The 18,561-nt window shown below is 38.0% G+C and overlaps 3 protein-coding genes across 6 annotated transcripts; 1 reads left to right on the top strand and 2 right to left on the bottom strand.

Moving 5' to 3' along the window:
* Positions 4,903-14,432, bottom strand: LOC18791434 (cytochrome b-c1 complex subunit 7-2). 2 transcript variants are annotated; one of them, XM_020563606.1, is made up of 5 exons: positions 14,429-14,432; positions 6,336-6,479; positions 6,075-6,232; positions 5,697-5,744; positions 4,903-5,263 (listed from the first exon to the last, which is right to left on the bottom strand). In XM_020563606.1, the coding sequence occupies exons 2-5, from the start codon at positions 6,427-6,429 to the stop codon at positions 5,195-5,197; spliced, it is 369 nt and encodes a 122-aa protein (XP_020419195.1). In that variant the 5' UTR covers positions 6,430-6,479; positions 14,429-14,432; the 3' UTR covers positions 4,903-5,194. The 2 variants fall into 2 exon arrangements, with proteins under 2 accessions (XP_020419195.1, XP_007225830.1); XM_007225768.2 differs by lacking the exon at positions 14,429-14,432 and having other exon boundaries at positions 6,336-6,514.
* Positions 8,278-13,476, top strand: LOC18792664 (potassium channel AKT1). The gene is made up of 12 exons (XM_007224967.2): positions 8,278-8,586; positions 8,891-9,256; positions 9,742-9,799; positions 9,903-10,220; positions 10,653-10,898; positions 11,026-11,124; positions 11,252-11,284; positions 11,381-11,566; positions 11,666-11,860; positions 11,972-12,047; positions 12,129-12,704; positions 12,984-13,476. The coding sequence occupies exons 1-12, from the start codon at positions 8,333-8,335 to the stop codon at positions 13,265-13,267; spliced, it is 2,691 nt and encodes an 896-aa protein (XP_007225029.2). The 5' UTR covers positions 8,278-8,332; the 3' UTR covers positions 13,268-13,476.
* On the bottom strand, positions 13,577-18,337 carry LOC18791602 (boron transporter 4). Of its 3 annotated transcripts, none has more exons than XM_020563388.1 (14): positions 17,805-18,337; positions 17,185-17,293; positions 17,025-17,107; positions 16,640-16,832; positions 16,389-16,527; positions 16,132-16,297; positions 15,850-16,016; positions 15,557-15,730; positions 15,369-15,464; positions 15,168-15,290; positions 14,753-15,060; positions 14,406-14,661; positions 14,155-14,286; positions 13,577-13,975 (listed from the first exon to the last, which is right to left on the bottom strand). In XM_020563388.1, the coding sequence occupies exons 2-14, from the start codon at positions 17,286-17,288 to the stop codon at positions 13,949-13,951; spliced, it is 1,968 nt and encodes a 655-aa protein (XP_020418977.1). In that variant the 5' UTR covers positions 17,289-17,293; positions 17,805-18,337; the 3' UTR covers positions 13,577-13,948. The 3 variants fall into 3 exon arrangements, with proteins under 3 accessions (XP_020418977.1, XP_007226316.2, XP_020419039.1); XM_007226254.2 differs by having other exon boundaries at positions 17,185-17,290; XM_020563450.1 differs by lacking the exons at positions 17,025-17,107; positions 17,185-17,293; positions 17,805-18,337 and having other exon boundaries at positions 16,640-16,690; positions 16,785-16,828.

Raw genomic sequence — 18,561 nt, 5'->3', positions numbered from 1 at the left:
GCTCATTGAGAGAGAGAGAGAGAGAGAGAGAGAGAGAGAGAGAGAGAGAGAGAGAGAGAGAGAGAGAGAGAGAGAGAGAGAGCCCAAGGGACAATGAGGAGGATGGTTTATTATTGCATATGCAAGAACACAATTCAATTGAAAGCATAGGGATCATGGTATCACATGGAATGTTGAATAGTAAGATGTATATAACTTCAAGATCAAGAGTACCATTAATTCATGCATCGATAAAATCTTGAATGAGGTAGGGTGTATATACCGTCTCAACGTCTGCTTGACAACGCGTTTAAAAAAACTTAAATCGCTTTTTTAGGTAACAAAAACACTTAGTGACAAAGTTTGACAAAAACAGAAAAGTTAAAATCTTGATGGGTTAAGGTAGAGTCTCATCTTTGCACAGCCATATTCACCACAACCGTCACATTATTCCCTTTCACGTTAGTAAACATGCCATCAGCGATCACATCATCCATGCTCCATGTACACCAAATCCACTTAACTTGTTCATGGATTCATTCATGAGGTGTGAATATATATAATAGCGGTCAATACAACGCAATAGTGAGAATTATGGTAACATGTTAACGTTAGAAACAAGGAGGGCTTCGGCACATGGATGGACATATTTATGGGGAGACATATAACATTGCATGGTTAATGAGTGGACGTAGATGAATCTATCTAGTTTTGAAAGGGACTATGAAATGATAGGTAAGGAAGGGCTGGGGCATTGCAAATGCATTGCATTGAATGCTCCACATCTGGTAAGAGGGCAGACATTGACAATGTCTCTTTTCTGACAGCTTTTCTAGTATCGCCTACTTATAAATGACCTTTCTCCTTCCCTTCTTTGTTGTTATCTACATTCAGATGTCGTTCCTTCAACTATACTTTTGTTTTCCCTTGCCAACGAGGATTGGTTAGTTAGTAAGAATCGTTTTCTTTATTATTCAGACCTAAGTTCAAGTTCAGTTGTCGACAATCTTTATTGGTGGATAATATGTAAAAACTAAAAAAAGAACTAAGACACGTCTATAAGTTTTCAAAGAGATCTTAGTATGTCTCAGCCTTAAGATGGATTAGCCTCCCTCCCCTAAAACTTTTGCTTTTTAAAAAAAACTACATTTTTTTGCTTCTTCTCATGTTTCTTGAATTAAGGGAAAAAAAATAAATAAATTATGAACCAGTTGTATTAAAAGAAATGTCACAACTACAACCAAGCATTCATCCATCCATCCAGTCAAACAAAAAATTCGTAATTTGGACTGGAAAAATATCCTGGCTTAAGTTTTTTTTTTTTTTTTTTTTTGGGTGGTTGTCTGGCCCCATAATATGATTTGGATTTTACTCACACAAGTTCATTGCGAGTCCAAAAAGCAAAACTGAAATATCCTGGCTTAAGTTTCAATTACTTGAAGATGAATGAAGAACTCAAGAGTGAAATAAGATGGATAAATCAACATTCTAGAGTTTATAGGAACATAGAATAAGATGTATTATTTTGAAATTTTCTTTGAATCAATCAAAGGAAATGACATCATATCAAAAGGATACTTTGATAAGAGGTTATGATGGAGCTATTTGAGAAATAAGGTAAAATAGTTTACCATGACCAAGTGTGTTCCAAACCAGAATTCCAAAACGCGTTAAGAGATGAATAACATGGACTTCATCCCTCCACTCACAAGAAGATGGGCAGGATGAAAGACACTTGGTAGCACATGTTCCCTTATGTTTATGAGAAGGAAGAAGGGTAGTGGGAACAATATTCCAGCTATAGGTTTCCATGTCACCCCAAAGCATATAAGAAAGTATACGAGTTGGAAGAACGTAAACAAACAATGTACTTGAATGGTACTAACTCCACAAATGAAGCATGAGAACCTTCCAAGACTTTGTCCAAGAAAATGAGAGAAATGGAAGATAGGTCAAGATTATGATTTAAAGGTACCACATACACAGTCTAAGTTTAATGAAACTTCTAAACCACTATTAGAAATGACTTACTTGTAACCTCGGCTAGGGTTGATGAATAGTACTAGTAGCAATGTAATCTCCCAGAACTAATTACCCGGGAGATTATTGATTGCCATGTAGGCAAAGTATCCCTAAAGAATTGAGGCAGATATCTTTTTTTATTACAACGATTGCAAATATTGAGCTAGGGATCATCATTTGACTCTAAGCTCATAGGCCGAAGTGGGTAGCCTGAGATTCAATTGGCTAAATTCGAGCCTGACCTGTTTTTGATTTGGACTTAATTTGAAACCCCCAACTCACCCATGGCCCGACCCGTGTAGGCCCTTTTTAAATCTCTAACCTTATTTTAGACTTATCAAAATAATGTAATATGTAGGATAAATTAATAAACTTCTTATTTGTTTACACATGTTATGAATTAAGTTAATTTGTTCAATGTTGTTTAAAAATTTGTAAAAAAAATTACAAAAGACATTGAACTATAGCTCCATATCTAAGTGCACTCCCTAACCTTATTTTATACATAATATGCAGCATGTTTTATAACATTCTTATTTTGTTTTACATATGTTATGAATCAAGTTAATAATTTTAATGTTGAATAAAAATTTGTAATAAAAAGTTATAAAATTCTTAGTATAAAAAAAGAAAAAAAAATTCCCGGGCCATTTTGGCCCATGAGCAACCTGGCTAGGCCCTGCCTAATAGGCGGGCGAAGGCCTTGACATTGGAAATCTTCCCCCGCCCCAACCCCAATAACGAACCCTATACTGAGCTGCCCACAAGGTGTGACTGCAATAGGCTACTCACTCTTTGCGCATTAACCTAAACATGCAAATGAGCATTAATGTGTTTCTTGGATCAAAATTTCCTTTTAAGTCTCCCCCATCATCAGATTTCAATTGTTTACCCCGTTTGGTTCACAGAAAGGAGGCTTGAAAATGAGAATTCAATTGCTTTCCCATATTTGGTAAGTCCAGGCATGGGAAATAGTTGCTTGGCACATGGGAAAGTAGGGGGGAAAGTGAAGCCCTCCTCTTAACTTGGGTTTTGTTTTCCCTCATCATAGGAAAGTTTGGGAAAATGAGCCAACATTCAATGCACAATTTTCATGACTATTTTGTCCCTATGAACAATTTATAATACAACGTATCATTAAATGCATTCTTTTTTATTTGATTTAATATGAGTATAATTGAAAAATTATACAAACTTTGTTTTCCATTTCTACTCAAAACAAACATGGGAAAGGAAACAAAGTGAAATCTCCCGGTTACTTTCCCGACATTACTAAACGTGGGAAATGAATCTTTCATTCTCATTCCTTGGGAAATGACATGAGAAATGATTTCCTCTCAAATCCATTTCGTGAACCAAACGGGATAAGTTCTGCAACTTCTTAGGCTGCAAGACAAAACCAAACTCTAATTAGGCAAAACACCAACACAAATGATGGAAGATTAGTTATATATATATGCCTTGAGTACTTACATTTGGAGGAGAGTCATCATTCATTTCTATGAACACAACTTCTATCCTTCCAAACATCCATGTTTCCAAGGAATTTTTGGAATGGGCCTAAAAAAAAGTTAAGTGGGATAGGCCGGGCTTTAAGCTGGCTCGGGTCAAGCATAGTCCATGATGGGGTGCGAGCCGGCTTGATCCACTGACCTTAATTTTTTGATCTCAACACGGCCTACCAATAATCATACTTGGGTATTGTCATGCCCCATTTAAATGGGCTGGACTCGCGCCTTGCTTAATCAACTTGACCTATTTGACATGCCAGTTTTCAACGAAGTTTTAGATATTGTCTTTTCTACTGATGATTGGGAGTTGAAAATAAAATTGTCTCATATATGAAAAAAATTCAAATTAGAAAAAAAAAACGAAAAAAACTTACTCATAAGAGTACTTCCACCCATGGTGCCATAACAAAGGGCAAGGGCAAGTAAGGGCAAATACTATTCATGTGAATAGTGATTACCTTACTTTTTTTAATTTTGCTTTTCCATCCATTGTCATGACAAGTAAAGGCAAATACTATTCATATGAGATATGAGGAGAGGAATTTGTATGGAGTTTTGGTGTGGGAAGTGAAGAACATGGCTAGGTATTAATAAATAAAAAAATTTCTGAATTTTTTGGTATTTTATTTAATTTTCTTGGGTATTTAAATTGGTTGCTGATGTCATGTTGACATAAGCAAACCCATGCAAGTCTTGCCTTTGAGCTTGCCCAGGCTGATGGAGCCAACTCCTTGCCCGAGCTGGCCTTCACCGCTGGAGTTGATTTTTGGGAGCTAGAAGGGCCTTCTGCCTGTGCTGGCCACCATGGATGGAAATGCTCTAAATGGTAGTCGACTAACTAAGTAATTTTTTATTTTTTTTTTGGGCCGAGCTCGGTTCAATGAAGTTAATAAATGGGCTAGCATGGCATTGTCCGATTAATTAGATGTATCGTGGCTTGACACGATTAATTTAGTGACACTATTTTAAATGAGTCGAGCCAGCATCACACGACCCATTTGACACCTCTAAATTAATCATCCACCATTTACGAGTCAATTTTTTTCTAAATTCCATCACTCTCATAAGTTTTGTTCAATTCACCAAATCATGTAAATAGGAATTTGCATTTGACATGACATGGGTTTCACGCGAACCTTGGTTTTAAAATTTGCTCTATAGGTTAGGTGGGTCTTCTTCTATTCTATCAAAGAAAAATACTTGCTTACTTTTCTCTATAGGTAGGAATTTGCTTGAAAAACGTTAGTTACAAATGAACTTTTTAAATACCTTGAAAAACATCATCACCATTTCTATGAACTAAGAACGGTAAAAACCGCCAAGCAAGTCTAGTCCAGTAGAAAACGGGTGACTTGCAGACTGGTCAAAATTACTTAGTGAAATAGCAAAATTCGAACCCATCTCGCATCCATTCATAGAGAAAGTCAGCTTATTGCAATCAAGCATATTAAAGAAGTTAAATTTGGATCATACATTTATTATGAAAAAACCAAGGGACTTCCAGAATATGACAACCATCCAGGAAGTTCCAATTCAGGTCCTCAAATGCCAACAATTGGGAAAAGCTTCTAGAACAGAAAACAATCTCCCTTAAGGTATGGAAACATCTACCAGAAACACTGCTATAATTTCGTCCAACGAACCATTCCAACAAAAAATAGCTACAAGAGGCAATAACATGCTTATGGAATGGTGCGCTGATAGAGTGGCAATGCTCCCAAAGCTTCACGCTCTGCTTTCTCCCTCTTCACCTGAAAAATAGAAAGCATAATTAAACATTTACCAACAACTCATTCGTGCAACATGTCATAAGTTTTTTCGGTAGGACATCCATCAAATTAATCTGTACAGTCATTATTCTATATCTTCTGTTCCACACGGGGTAAGAGAACAAAAACCATAACAGAAAGGGGAACCAATATGAGTCTCACTGCAAAATTACAAATGCATGTAGCACACTGAACATATATCGAATAACTTAACATGGTGAACAAATGAAAATGGAATACTAACTATTCCTTCCATCAAGTTTGCTTAAAAAAGAAAACAATCTCCGGCATACTTCTATGTTTTGGGTAGATACTCAAATAGGGTTGGTAAATAGGAGCTTCATAGTTGACCATACGAACACAAACTGAATTACCCAAGAAAGAAGTAGCAAAGGAGCAACATAATGGTACTTACAAGAGCCAGCATTTCCTGAAGGTAGCTCCTGAATGGTGTTTGCTGTGCCTGCAAAATAGATAAAGAAAGGCAAATATTTACAGTCAAATTTTAACAATAAAAGAGAGTATGCTGAGAATGGTATTTACAATATGCACGGAAAAATACATATTTAAAATACAAGAATCTACACCCACTAAAAGGATTTCATAGCAAATCTTAATGCAAATGCTATCATAAGCATTAGAAATGAACACCCTTTGTTTGCAATTACTACCATCCTTTTTATATTAGCACATGAAACCAAATTGAAATCAAATATCTCAGGCCACAAATCATTACGAATTAGATTTAGAAAGTAATTCAAAGGAAATGAAATGAGGTAAAAGCAAAAGGCACCTGAAGATGTTCGGGAAGGTACTCGTGCTTCATGGAGAGGTCCATGGCGCGCTTGAGACGCTGGTTACGAGCATCCACTATCTCCCTTGGTAGCCGATTCAAAGCCTCCTTGATGTCCAAATCGTAGTAGGGATCGTACAGATCGTCGTATCGAAGCCCTAATTTTCATACCCAATTCAGCATAAATCAAATCGAATCAAATCAGAATATACATACTTACACACACACATATAGATTAGGGTTTGTGAAAGAGAGGCGAACCGTAATGGCGGAGGCGTTGAGAGACGGCCTTCATGTGCTGACGGGCGAACCAATTCTTCCTTGGATCTACCAACGATTGCAGAAACGACGCCATTTTGCCTTCTCTCTCTCTCCCTCTCTCTCTCTCTCTCTCTCTCTCTGTGCAGAGTTTCTCGAAAAATCGTTGAGTTTTTGAGGGGCAGCGAAGTTGTGGTGGCTATGGCTATGACGAATTGACGACTCCAATGACCGACACGTCGTCGTTTCGTATCGGGCCACCTGAAAAGGAAAGGGCTCCTGGCTCGGGCTGAAGAGCCAATGCTACTCTATTGTTTTATGGGCCACCAAATAAGCACAGTTGTGGAGCTTGGATATTGGATCTTAAGATTAATGAGGCCCCAAGTTAGAATTATTATTATTTTGAGAAGCAGCAATATTTCATTTTTTAATCACCGAAAAAGAAATAAGAGCCAATCATATATCACACGTGTTTCTTATAAAAATCTCAACCACTTGAACTATAAATCTCTTGCCGGTGCTCTATTTATGTTGAAAACTAAGTCATTTTATATTTCCATTTTAATTTTTTTTTTGTTTCCAAAGTTAAGAGAGGGATAAAATTTTCTCACACACATACATTGCCAATATGTCATAGGCATTCGAACTTGAGAACACTAATTTATAAAATGAAGTGCATTTTCCAATAGACTAGGCTCCGGCTTCCATATAATATTATTCAAGTGTTTAAACATCAAAGTAATGTTTTGTTTTCCTTTTTCAAACTCTCCCCACCCACTAAAATATTTTTTCACATTCTCCGCTTTCAAACCCACCATTTGTTTAGAAATTAGAATCACTTCTCCTCCATGTGTTCTCTTTCAACACTTGGAATCAATCGTTCTTTAAGATAATCAAATTATATGTTAATTATATTCATATCTGAAAAAATCCCATCGAGTAACATGCATTTTGAACTGAATTCAAACCCAAATTTCTTATTTCAGATCGTTCATATTTATACACTTTATATTCGATGCATGGGTGGCTCATGTAGGGCTGAAGGTAACTAAAGCTAAGCCCTGTAGAGAACTTGTCCAAAGGCAAAGACAAATTGGTGGGCTCAAATTTACAGGGTGACGATGCTTTGAACAAAAAAGAAAGTTGAACATGACACTAAATATTATATCCCATTCTTGCATTGGTCTAAAATTCAGATTCTCATTGCTCTTATTAACCATCTCTCTCTCTCTCTCTCTCTCTCTCTCTCTCTCTCTCTCTCATGTTATATAAAAACCTGAATATAAGGAAGCAAGGATCCAATGCATCCATATTTCTGACTCAGCCTTATTTCACAATTCAGCTCCTACATTTAAGGGATGTTTATCCCTTTTTACATTAGTACATTAGGGTAATGAAATTCGAACTCACATACAAGGGGCCGGACACGGCGGACCGGCCTAACTCACATTTGACATTTGTATGTAGTTTATTGTAACAAATTTGTCCTCGCTGCTTATCTGCAAACGAACACAAAATGCATGAAATTATAACAACAATTTAACCCTTTTTTTTTCCCAATAGAACGTAATATTTTTTTGTAGGTGCATGTTTGCCACATGTAGGCCAATGTGTCAATTATGTTGTGTTCCTGAAAAAATTGATTGTTTGGTTGTCAAGTTTAAACACAATGGAAGCGGTAGATAAGGACAAAGAAACGTGTAGGTTTGTTAAGATTGAATTCAACACTGTTTTTACGAGTGACACACTCAGGCACTGCTCTTTGGTTCTGTTAGTTTAAATTGATCCTCAAAAACCAATCTTACATAAGAAAAACAAATTGCTTGTCTACGTACGAGGAAAAGAGAAAAGAGAAAACAAAGAGAGCGCACAGCTTCCTTTGTTTCTCTCTCTCTCTTTTTTTTTTTTGGTGAAACCAAGGAGAGAGATTAACTATGGATTACGTTGGAGAGAGAGAAACAGAGGAATAGTTGGGCAGAGTTCAGAGGCAAAGGAGGAAGATGATGACTTGTGATCACAATGAAGGTGTTGTAAAGATGAAGGGTTTGATGCCAATGTCGATATCAATGGCCATGTGTGGGCATGGCATTAGAGAGAAAGAGACGACAGAGCAAATGTCAAGGGATGAAGGAAGCCAGACCAGCCAGTATAGCATTAACGATGGCATTTTGCCTTCTCTTGGTGCCACTTCTAGAAACCGTCCCAGACATAAGCTACGTCGTTTCATTATCACTCCCTTTCATTCTCATTACAGGTGAGAGACTCTCTCTCTCTCTCTCTCTCTCAATTCAATTCAAGTTTCAAAATTTTCTTGTTGGTTTTGCATGTCAATGTCTGTGTTCAAATGGGTTGATATGATTTGATTTGTACAATGCATGAGATCATGAAAAACTAGAATTTTTATGGCCCAGTTTGGTTCTTCTTTTATGATGTTTTCAATCGTCCATGGGGTTTTTATGCTGTGTCTTGATGGGTTTTATGTATCATTTTGAGTGTGACATTTTGTTTTTGAAATCCTTGCATTAATAAAGTTTACATTTTGGGTCTTAATTTTGCAGACTTTGGCAGTCATTTCTGGTATGCCTGGTTTTCTACACGGCCTGGGTGTGCCCTTTTGAATTTGGATTTATGGACAGAGCAAAAGGACCCCTGGCCATTACTGATAATGTTGTAAATGGATTTTTTGCCATTGACATTGTTTTGACGTTCTTTGTGGCCTACCTTGATAAGACTTCTTATCTCCTCATTGACAATCCCAAGCTAATTGCTCTGAGATATGCCAAAACCTGGTTGGCTTTTGACATCATCTCCACAATCCCTTCAGAACTTGCTCAGAGTGTTTTGCCTCCTCCTCTTGAGACCTATGGATACTTCAATATCCTTCGTCTATGGCGTCTCCGAAGAGTCAGTGCAATGTTTGCCAGGTACTATAATGAGATGTGATTTAGTTTTCTGTTTTATTTGTATTTATTTCATAGATTTGCTGTATATATATTCCTTGTCTCTCAAAGACTTGATTCTTGCTTAGAATAGGAAATCCTTTGTGTAGACACCAAGCAAAGCATTGTGTATAATTATCACACGATTGTTCAATGAAAATCATTGAGAATATTCAAAACCTTTCATGGTATCAAGAGCCTGAGACTCACAGTCTTCGATCCTCAATCTTCTTGTTCCCTTTTTTTTTCCAGCACCCATGGCTTCTTCCTCCTCTATTGATTTTCCTAGCATTCATCATGTTATCTCCATTAGTCTCGAGGGTGATAATTATCCACTCGAGACGAATGGAGATAACATGGTGGGACTAATCTGCATAGATGATTATGTAAATGCTGGTTTATAGCGTCTTCATCTATGCATGTTGCAGGAACTGATCTCACATTCTCTTGTTTTTTTCTTTGGATTCTAGATTGGAAAAAGACAGGAACTATAGCTACTTCTGGGTTCGATACTTAAAGCTTATCTTCGTGAGTGTCTTTTGACTAATATCTAGTCATTTTTATGAAATACTGGTGTGATTTTCTATTACTGATGTTTCTCATGATCATCGGGCTTTTCTTGTGCTTGTAGGTTACTCTACTTACAGTTCATTGTGCCGGTTGCTTTTTCTATTTTCTTGCTGCACATAATCGTAACCCAAGAAGGACATGGCTTGGGCTTATTACAGATAACTTTCATGATATCAGTTTGTGGGATCGGTATGTGACCTCAATGTACTGGTCCATAATCACCCTTACAACTACTGGCTATGGTGATTTGCATCCTGTAAATTCACTGGAGATGATATTTGATATCTTCTATATGCTCTTTAATCTTGGGCTGCAAGCTTACTTGATTGGAAACATGACTAACTTGATTGTCCATGGGACTGCTCGAACTAGACAATTTGTACGTACATTCTTTCTTACCTTTTTTCGGTTTGACACACTCTTCTGTTATCCAGTAGACTGTGGGTTTCTTGACTGCTCAAAATTGGACAAGTGAATTCTTAATCACCTGAAGTTATTCTGTTTTATGTACGAAAGCTATTTATCGTGTTTCATGGCAAAATACTTATCATAGTTCAATTTCTTCTGCATGAGCTATAGGAAAGAAGCTATCCCCTACCAGGACATGGTTTGGTTGAACCAAAATGATTTTTTTTTGTATTTGCACTAACATTATACTTTTGACTACTAAAGTTTGTAAATTGTTACTTAGGAAATATAGAAATAAACTGCATTGTCCTGACAGATTCACAAGTATAGCACTTTTCAAGTTATGACTAACATATATCCCTTTTCATTTCCCATTATCTTGGACTTGCTTGTCTGGACTCAGAGAGATACTATTCAAGCTGCCACAAGTTTTGCGCAACGAAACCAAATACCTGATCGCCTGCATGAGCAGATGCTTGCTCATTTGTGTTTGAAGTACAGAACTAATTCAGAAGGGCTGCAGCAGCAAGAGACTCTTGATGCACTCCCTAAAGCCATTAGATCAAGTATTTCACACTATCTCTTCTATCCACTTGTTGACAGTGTCTACTTGTTCCAGGGGGTATCAAGAGACTTGCTTTTCCAACTGGTACTTCTTAAGCTTTCAGTAATTCGTATTTGTTGGTGGTGCTTGGACATAAAGCTTTTTTCCTGTGTTTCCTGTAATCTTACATGTACGTAATACACTTCGTTTTACTTCCATGTCTTTGGTTAAGGTCTCCGAGATGAAGGCTGAGTATTTTCCTCCAAAAGAAGATGTAATTTTGCAGAATGAAGCACCCACTGACTTGTATATAGTAGTCACTGGCGCTGTGGTAAGAATATGAAACTAAGCTATTCACACTCTTTGGCACATGAATCACAGGCCACCTTTTTCCTTTTCTTTTGTTTTGTCTTTTTATTCGGTCAAAATAGCTTCTGATTCTTGTTACTTGCTAACAGGAACTAATTTTGCAAAGGAATGGAGCAGAACCGGCAAGTTTAATAATATAAATCTTTGTTCAGGTGTCTTGCAAAACTTAACATTGGTGTTTTCTTACTAGTGATGAGCTTGTTGTGCAATGACTGCAGGTTGTTCGTGAAGCGAAGACAGGAGACGTTGTTGGTGAGATTGGGGTGATTTGCTACAGGCCTCAAATGGTCACAGTTCGTACGAAAGGACTCTGTCAGCTTCTGCGTTTGAACCGTACAGCTTTCTTAAATATTGTTCAGGCAAATGTTGGAGATGGAACAATTATCATGAACAATTTTCTTCAGGTATGTAAATTTCTTACATTGATCATTGTTTGTTATTCTTTATTATCAGGAAGAAAATCTTTTGGTTTTTGCTGTCTCTTATGCATGTTGTTGATGCAGTATTTGAAAGAAATAGAGGATCCCCTGATGCAAGGAATCTTGGCGGACATAGAGCACATGCTGGCTCGGGGTAGAATGGATTTGCCTCTTAGTTTATGCTTTGCTGCAAAGAGGGGTGATGATTTGTTGCTGCACCATTTGCTCAGGCGGGGTTCAGATCCAAATGAGACGGATGATAATGGAAGAACAGCTATGGTGCTCACATCATCCTATCTTTATATCTGCACAAATACACTCGTCCCATATGGCCTTTGCATGTGAGACTTCGAGCTTATTCTGTATGCCTTTTCTTTTGTCTTTCGACAGCATATTGCAGCATCGAATGGAAGCGAGCACTGCGCACTCTTACTTTTAGAATTTGGAGCAGATCCTAACACTCAAGGTAAGGAAATTTTCTGATGGCTGACAATCTGCCATGCATCAATTTTAGCCTGGATTTAAGTGTTCATTACTTTGCATGCAGATTCGGAAGGAAATGTTCCTCTGTGGGAAGCAATATCAGGGAAACATGAATCTTTGATCAAACTTCTTTTAAACAATGGAGCACATATAACTTCTGGCAATGTGGGTAGTTTTGCTTGTGCTGCTGTTGAGCAAAACAACTTACAGCTTCTTAAAGACATAGCCAAACATGGAGGTGATGTAACGCTGCCCAAGAGCAATGGGACTACAGCACTTCACACAGCAGTATGTGAAGCAAATGTTGAGATAGTTAAGTTCCTCTTAGAAAAAGGAGCGGATGCTGACAAGCCGGATAGCTACGGATGGAATCCTAGGGGTTTGGCAGAGCATCAGGGACATGAAGAAATAATAGAATTGTTTCAGAAGAAATCAGAGATTAAGAAACCAACTATTGTTTCAATGGCAAAAGATCCTGTGCTACCACACCATGGGAAGTTCCGGAGTGAGCCCGCCTTACCTCCCTATGCCCGTGATAGTAGGCCATCCGGCTCTGAAATATCATCAACGGAAAATACTTGGAGAAGAGCTAAAAACTTCCGTAATTCGCTTTTTGGGATCATGTCAGCTGCCAATACAGGTACACATATATCTCACTTTTCTCTGTAATTTCTTTGGAGGATGATGCTATAAATTCCATTTTTCTTCTCTTTGCAAACTCTCTCACCACGTACGTGAATGCATGAGTGCATTAGTACTCGACCTACTAGAAGTAGCGGCCTTTTACTGAACCTTGAACTTTTGGAACACTTGGTGATGAAATTTTGAGACTGAGAGTTAATGGTACAAAGGAAAAGCAATTAAGAACTTTGATTACATTGTGTCCAAGTTTTGACAAGGTTAATTTCAAAACATGCAGGGGAGAGAGAGAAAGACTTTGCTACATCTTCAGGCATTTTTACCAGTACCCTAAGTAAGATAAGCTATCCTGCCAGAGTGATTCTTAGCTGCCCGGAAAAAGGTGAAACTGCTGCAAAGCTTGTGCTTCTGCCAGAGTCCCTTCAAGAACTACTTGACATTGGTGCCAAAAAATTTCAGTTTAGTCCCACCAAAGTTTTAACCAAAGAAGGAGCTGAAATTGAAGATATACAGCTTGTTAGAGATGGTGACCATCTTCTTGTTGTTGGTGATGATGGGATTTGATGATGCAAAAGGCCAGAAATGGGATGGAGGTTTTAGCAGATGACATGCTTGTAACTGTCATCTCCTAGAGTAATATTCATAATTTTTTTCTAGATGTAGTTTCTTAGGTAGGCACATTTCTGTTATAATTTTGTAACAAAAGTTGATATATAATTTAGTGTTCATACAAATCAAACCTTGTATCAGGTTTTTTTTTTTTTGGTCGAAACCTTGTATCAGGTAAACCGTAAATCCATAAAGTATCGAGCTTCTAACCGGGTTCAGTTTAACTCGAACACACTGCAAAAGCTAAGGGAATGCCAACAAGAAAAAGAAGAAAACCGTAGATAAATGATAAGAACCTAATCTGGAATTGTGGTTTAACTACAAAGATTTGTAAAATGGAAAACCAATAGAAGTGAAAATTTTAGTACACCCTCTGGCTTCCATCAAAAAGAAGAAAAAAAAAAATTTACACCCTTTGTTATCCCCTCATCTCTACTCCTTGTCCCTCAATTTTGCCTTAAAAAAAATAACTTTCTATATGTGCTTTGCTCAATCCATAACTTGTCTTTTTCAAGCTAGGCATCCTTGTCCTTCAACAATCCTCTGCTGAGGAGCTTAACCATCATTTCTCTCATCATGAAAAGCACAAGCTTAGATCTCAATCAATCTATAATTTGATTAGCATCCACTGTCTCCTCATATTCGGCCATCTTCCGGGTGCACCTGCACAAATTTGCATGTAAATATGGCGTTGAACTGATTGATAACTTGTAATCAAATTGTTTATTCATCTCTGGAGAGGTAAGTTTTATAATACAGGATATTGGCATATACAAACAGAGTTGACTTTAAGGAGTCATTATATGGAAAGAAGCATTAAGGTCATTCTTTAACAGTCTTACATGAGAGAGCCTGTCTTCACTACTGAAGCTGGTTCTAAGCTTTAGTTCACCTCTGCTTGTTGTCATCTCATCTAATATCTCATCATCATAGTCTGCGCCCTCGTCGTTACCGGGTTCAGGTGGTACTTTTTCCTGCTCACACAGTGTGCAATAGGCCATGAATTAAAATCCTTCAAATACATTTATCAAAATAACTAAAACAAAACATTCATTCTGCAAATTAATTAGCAATGAAAGGAAACGAGACATACTTGTGGAGCACCGGGAACTTCCTCCCACTCACAAGAATCCAGTTCTTGTAGATGGGCAGGATGAAAGAACTTGGGTAGCACATGTTCCCTTATGCTTATGAGAACGAAGAATGGCAGTGGGAACAATATTCCAGCTATAGGTATCCATGTCACCCCAAAGCATATCAGAAAGTATACGAGTTGGAAGAGCGTAAATGCAACAATGTACTTGAATGGTACTAACTCCACAAATGAAGCATGAGAACCCTCCAAGACTCTGTCCAAGAAAAATGACAGAAATTAAAGATGAATCAAGATTATGATTCAAAGTTTAATAAAACTTCTAAACCACTATTAAACTGACTTACTTGTAACGCCGGCTAGGGCTGATGAAGAGCAGCAAGATCCTCTCCCAGAACTGATTCCCGGGTAGACTATCGATCGCCATGTAGGCAAAGTATCCCCAAAGAACTGAGGTAGGTATCTTTTTTATTACAAAGATTGCAAATACTGAGCCGCCCACAAGGAGTGACTGCAACAGGTTACTCACTCTTTGCTCATTAACCCGAACAGGCAAATGAGCATCAATGTGTTTCTCTGGATCAAATTTTCCCTTCAACTCTTCCCCATCATCAGATTTCATTACAGCCTCCTTTAGGTTCTGCAACTCCTTAGGCTGCAAGACAAAACTAAACGCTGATTAGACAATGCACTAGCACAAATGATGGAGGATTAGTGATATATATATATATATATATATATATATCAGCCTTGAGCACTTACATTTGGAGGAGAGCCACCATCCATTTCTATGAACACAGCTTCCATCCTTCCAAACATCTCAGAGTTGGTTGCCTTTAGTTTAATGCATTCCTTGGCACTCTTTACCATCTTCTTTCGAATCACCTGATCGGTCCAATTGTGTAAACAAATGACAATAACACTACGAATCAAGAGAAATCCTATATGATACCCTAAGCTTACCTGCCTCCTTAGAACAGCAAGGCTCTTAGTGTGCATGGGGGACTGTGGAAGAACACCATTTGAAGGAGGAAGCCCAAGCAACCCACAAATCAATGTCTGTAGCAATGAAAATATAGCAGCATAGTTAGATAGAAAGATATATTACAAAACAAGAGATAGAAGAAAAAGATTAAAGTCAGAAAACATACCATTATTCCCAGCAGTAGCATATCGTAGTGGTAAGCAGGTGGTTTTTGAAGATTAAAGTCCTTCTGTTGTGCCAGCTGAGAAGCTACACTGTGGTCAAAGAAGTACAGGCCTGCTATCATCACAGCTGGTATGAAGGCAGCAAAGATGTACAAGACTGGGACATTTGGCATATCCTGCAATTTCAATATGGGAAATGGACAGGATTAGAGATTATGTTTTATATTAGCCATTGATCCCAGTTAAAGGCAAAAGGCTTAAATGTACAATTTACCCATCAGAGAACTAATTATACCTTGACGACGGTCCAATGGTAGAGTGATGCAGAGTCCCAGGGAAATGGACAAACAAGCCTCCTAGGAACTCCATGTGGAACTTTACCAGGTACAACATAAGACAGTGCTGTCCACACCAAGACCATTAGGGGAACCCCATAATCTGCAATAAGACTTCGGAGCCACCCTGTATCCGCCACCCGAAAAGAGCCAAATAAGAATAGCCAAAACCAGATCTGGTGCAATAGAATAATATTTCATAAAATTATAAAATCACTATAAAAAATAATTCAATTCATTACCTGTGCCATACCACCATGATCTTGCTTTTCTGCTCTTAAGGGAAGTGGAAATGACACCGAAGCAGAAAATGACAGCAAGCAACCCATTGGTGTAGAGCCATTGGAATTGAAACTCCTCCAGCTTTGGATTTTCGGCTTTCGGAATACTGAATTCAGAAATTACTCCCTGCCAGTGAGCATTTACTTGGGTTAAAATCAATCCACTAGAACTGATGAAATTTGTTTTGTTTAGTTTTGTCAAGAAACTCTATGCAAACCTTGATGGCCTCTTGAATAAAAAGAACAGAGATCAACATGCCGAAAAGTTCCCCTGCAATCCTAGTAAATCTGGATATGATGTTACATGCATTGAAAATTGCCAGAAGAATGAGCAACAGGGATGTCCAGACACAAACCCTGTAACATAAGTAAACACAAAAGTCATTAACATCTATTTTCTGACTCGTAGTTCTCATAGTACAAAGGAAACATTGGCAATCTGGAAAATAGATGAGATTAATTCCCATACCAGCCAGTCCAAGCTAGAAACAGTTTGGTCCCCAACTCTGGTCTTCCCTTACTGAAAGTGTACAAATAATTATACATTATGACAGTGGGTTCAGCAACTCCTAAGACCAGCAAAGGCTGCCCACCAAAGAATGATTGAATGATACCACATAGAGCAGTAGAAGCCAAAGTTTCCACAGTGCTTAAGGTTCCATCTACCATCATACAAACATAAATTTCAGGCTTCCTCCATTAAAATCCACAACTAGAAAAAGCAAGAATTATAAATCGATACACAACGTTAGGTACTAATTTCTTATCACCAATAGTTACCATGCACCTCTTCAACTCTTTCTTCAAAAAATTGAACTTTTTAAGATAAAGTCCAAAAGGAACAGATGATATACCTGTATCCCTACTCAATTGCTCCCCAAAGGCGATAACGGGAAGTGCAGAAGCAAAGAAAATGTAGAAAGTTGGAGCTAAAATCCTGAAACGATTGGAGAAGATTGTGAATCAACTAATCAAGTTTATGGAATCCCTGAAAGAGAACATGGTGATTTTTACCTAACACCAGAGCAAAGTCCTCCAATCCAGTCTTCCTTGTAGCACGCTGCTCTTCCTTTGACGTCGTGGATTATTCCCTTGAATGGACTTCTGATGCTGTCCATTGCTGCTGGTGGAAGAAATTAGCTATGTGGGTTAGGTTCAAATTTACACTGCATTACATGCAAGTTTCTTTGATTGGCGAGTATCAATAAACTTTGGCAAGTCACATGAACACCAGTAGGTGAAAAATATAATAATAAATATTGCTATGGTGTGTGAGAGCCTCATGACACAACTGTGAAAGAAACCAAAAAAATAGAATACCAAAAGCTTCAATACTTTTCTTTAAAGAAGAAGACTGCACAAATAATGGGATGCATGTGATTCAAAATTCAAATAGTTAAGTACTTTTCATATAATACAAACACAAGCATCAACAACAACAACATGCAATGTAAACCAGAAATCCCCAAAACCAACTTGTTACCCACACTGCTCCGCTTCTATCAGAGACATGGTACACATGGCAATCGACGCAATCAAGTTAAAATACAAGAAATGTAGTTTTATTTTTTATTTTTCTCAAACTTGCAAAACCCAGAGCATGCATGGGAAGACAAATGGTGGGGCCCACGCACCGGAACGACGATGAAGAGGGTTTATAAGTAAGAAGGACTGGAGGACGTCGCCGGTGCCGGAAGATTGAGTTATTCCAGCGGGGGAGGTTGCCGGAAGTCACAGACTCTGTTTAAGGGGTCAAGGGACAATCTCGCCCTCTCCGTCCTCAATCTCTCTGTTAAGTTTCTTTTATTATTACCTTTCTTTTGTCTCTCTGGGTCTTTTTTTCTCTCCCCACCCTCAAAATAACTTTCTGGTTTCTCCTGATACAAGAGGGAGAGAACTGCGGAGGGAGAAGCAGGGGATTGTACTTAAATATCGGCTCACTTGGGGGAGAGGCATGCTTACGTGGAGGGCCCTCATTACTGGATGGCAGACTGCTTTCATGGATGATTATATTTATGTGTAGCGTTTTGTGTTCTGTACTTTTGCTGTCTTCGCGTGCATTGGATTTTCTAGGGATTTGAGTTTGAGGATTTTCTGTACCGTAATGTACTGTACACGGATCTCGGATCGATCATCTTCAATTCTTCACGTTATTTAGAGAAGTCTGAACAACAATTAAATTATGGCTCAACCATCATCTACACATTTTAATCTTGCAAAGTTTGGAATTATAACCTATTTAAGTTTGCAACCCCTAAACCCTTTCTTTTAAAGAAAGGGGAAGGCCAGAAGAGTTTGGGTTGTTGCCATGTAATACTAACAAGGTCACAAAACTTTTCCACACCACATGATCTGTTCACGAGTATACATGTCAATATCTTGTCATGAGTG

Source organism: Prunus persica, chromosome G1 (assembly GCF_000346465.2).
Source record: "Prunus persica cultivar Lovell chromosome G1, Prunus_persica_NCBIv2, whole genome shotgun sequence".
Taxonomy (NCBI): Eukaryota; Viridiplantae; Streptophyta; class Magnoliopsida; order Rosales; family Rosaceae; genus Prunus; species Prunus persica.
The sequence above is the reverse complement of the archived record's forward strand: the minus strand, read 5'-3'. Positions and strand labels throughout refer to the sequence as shown.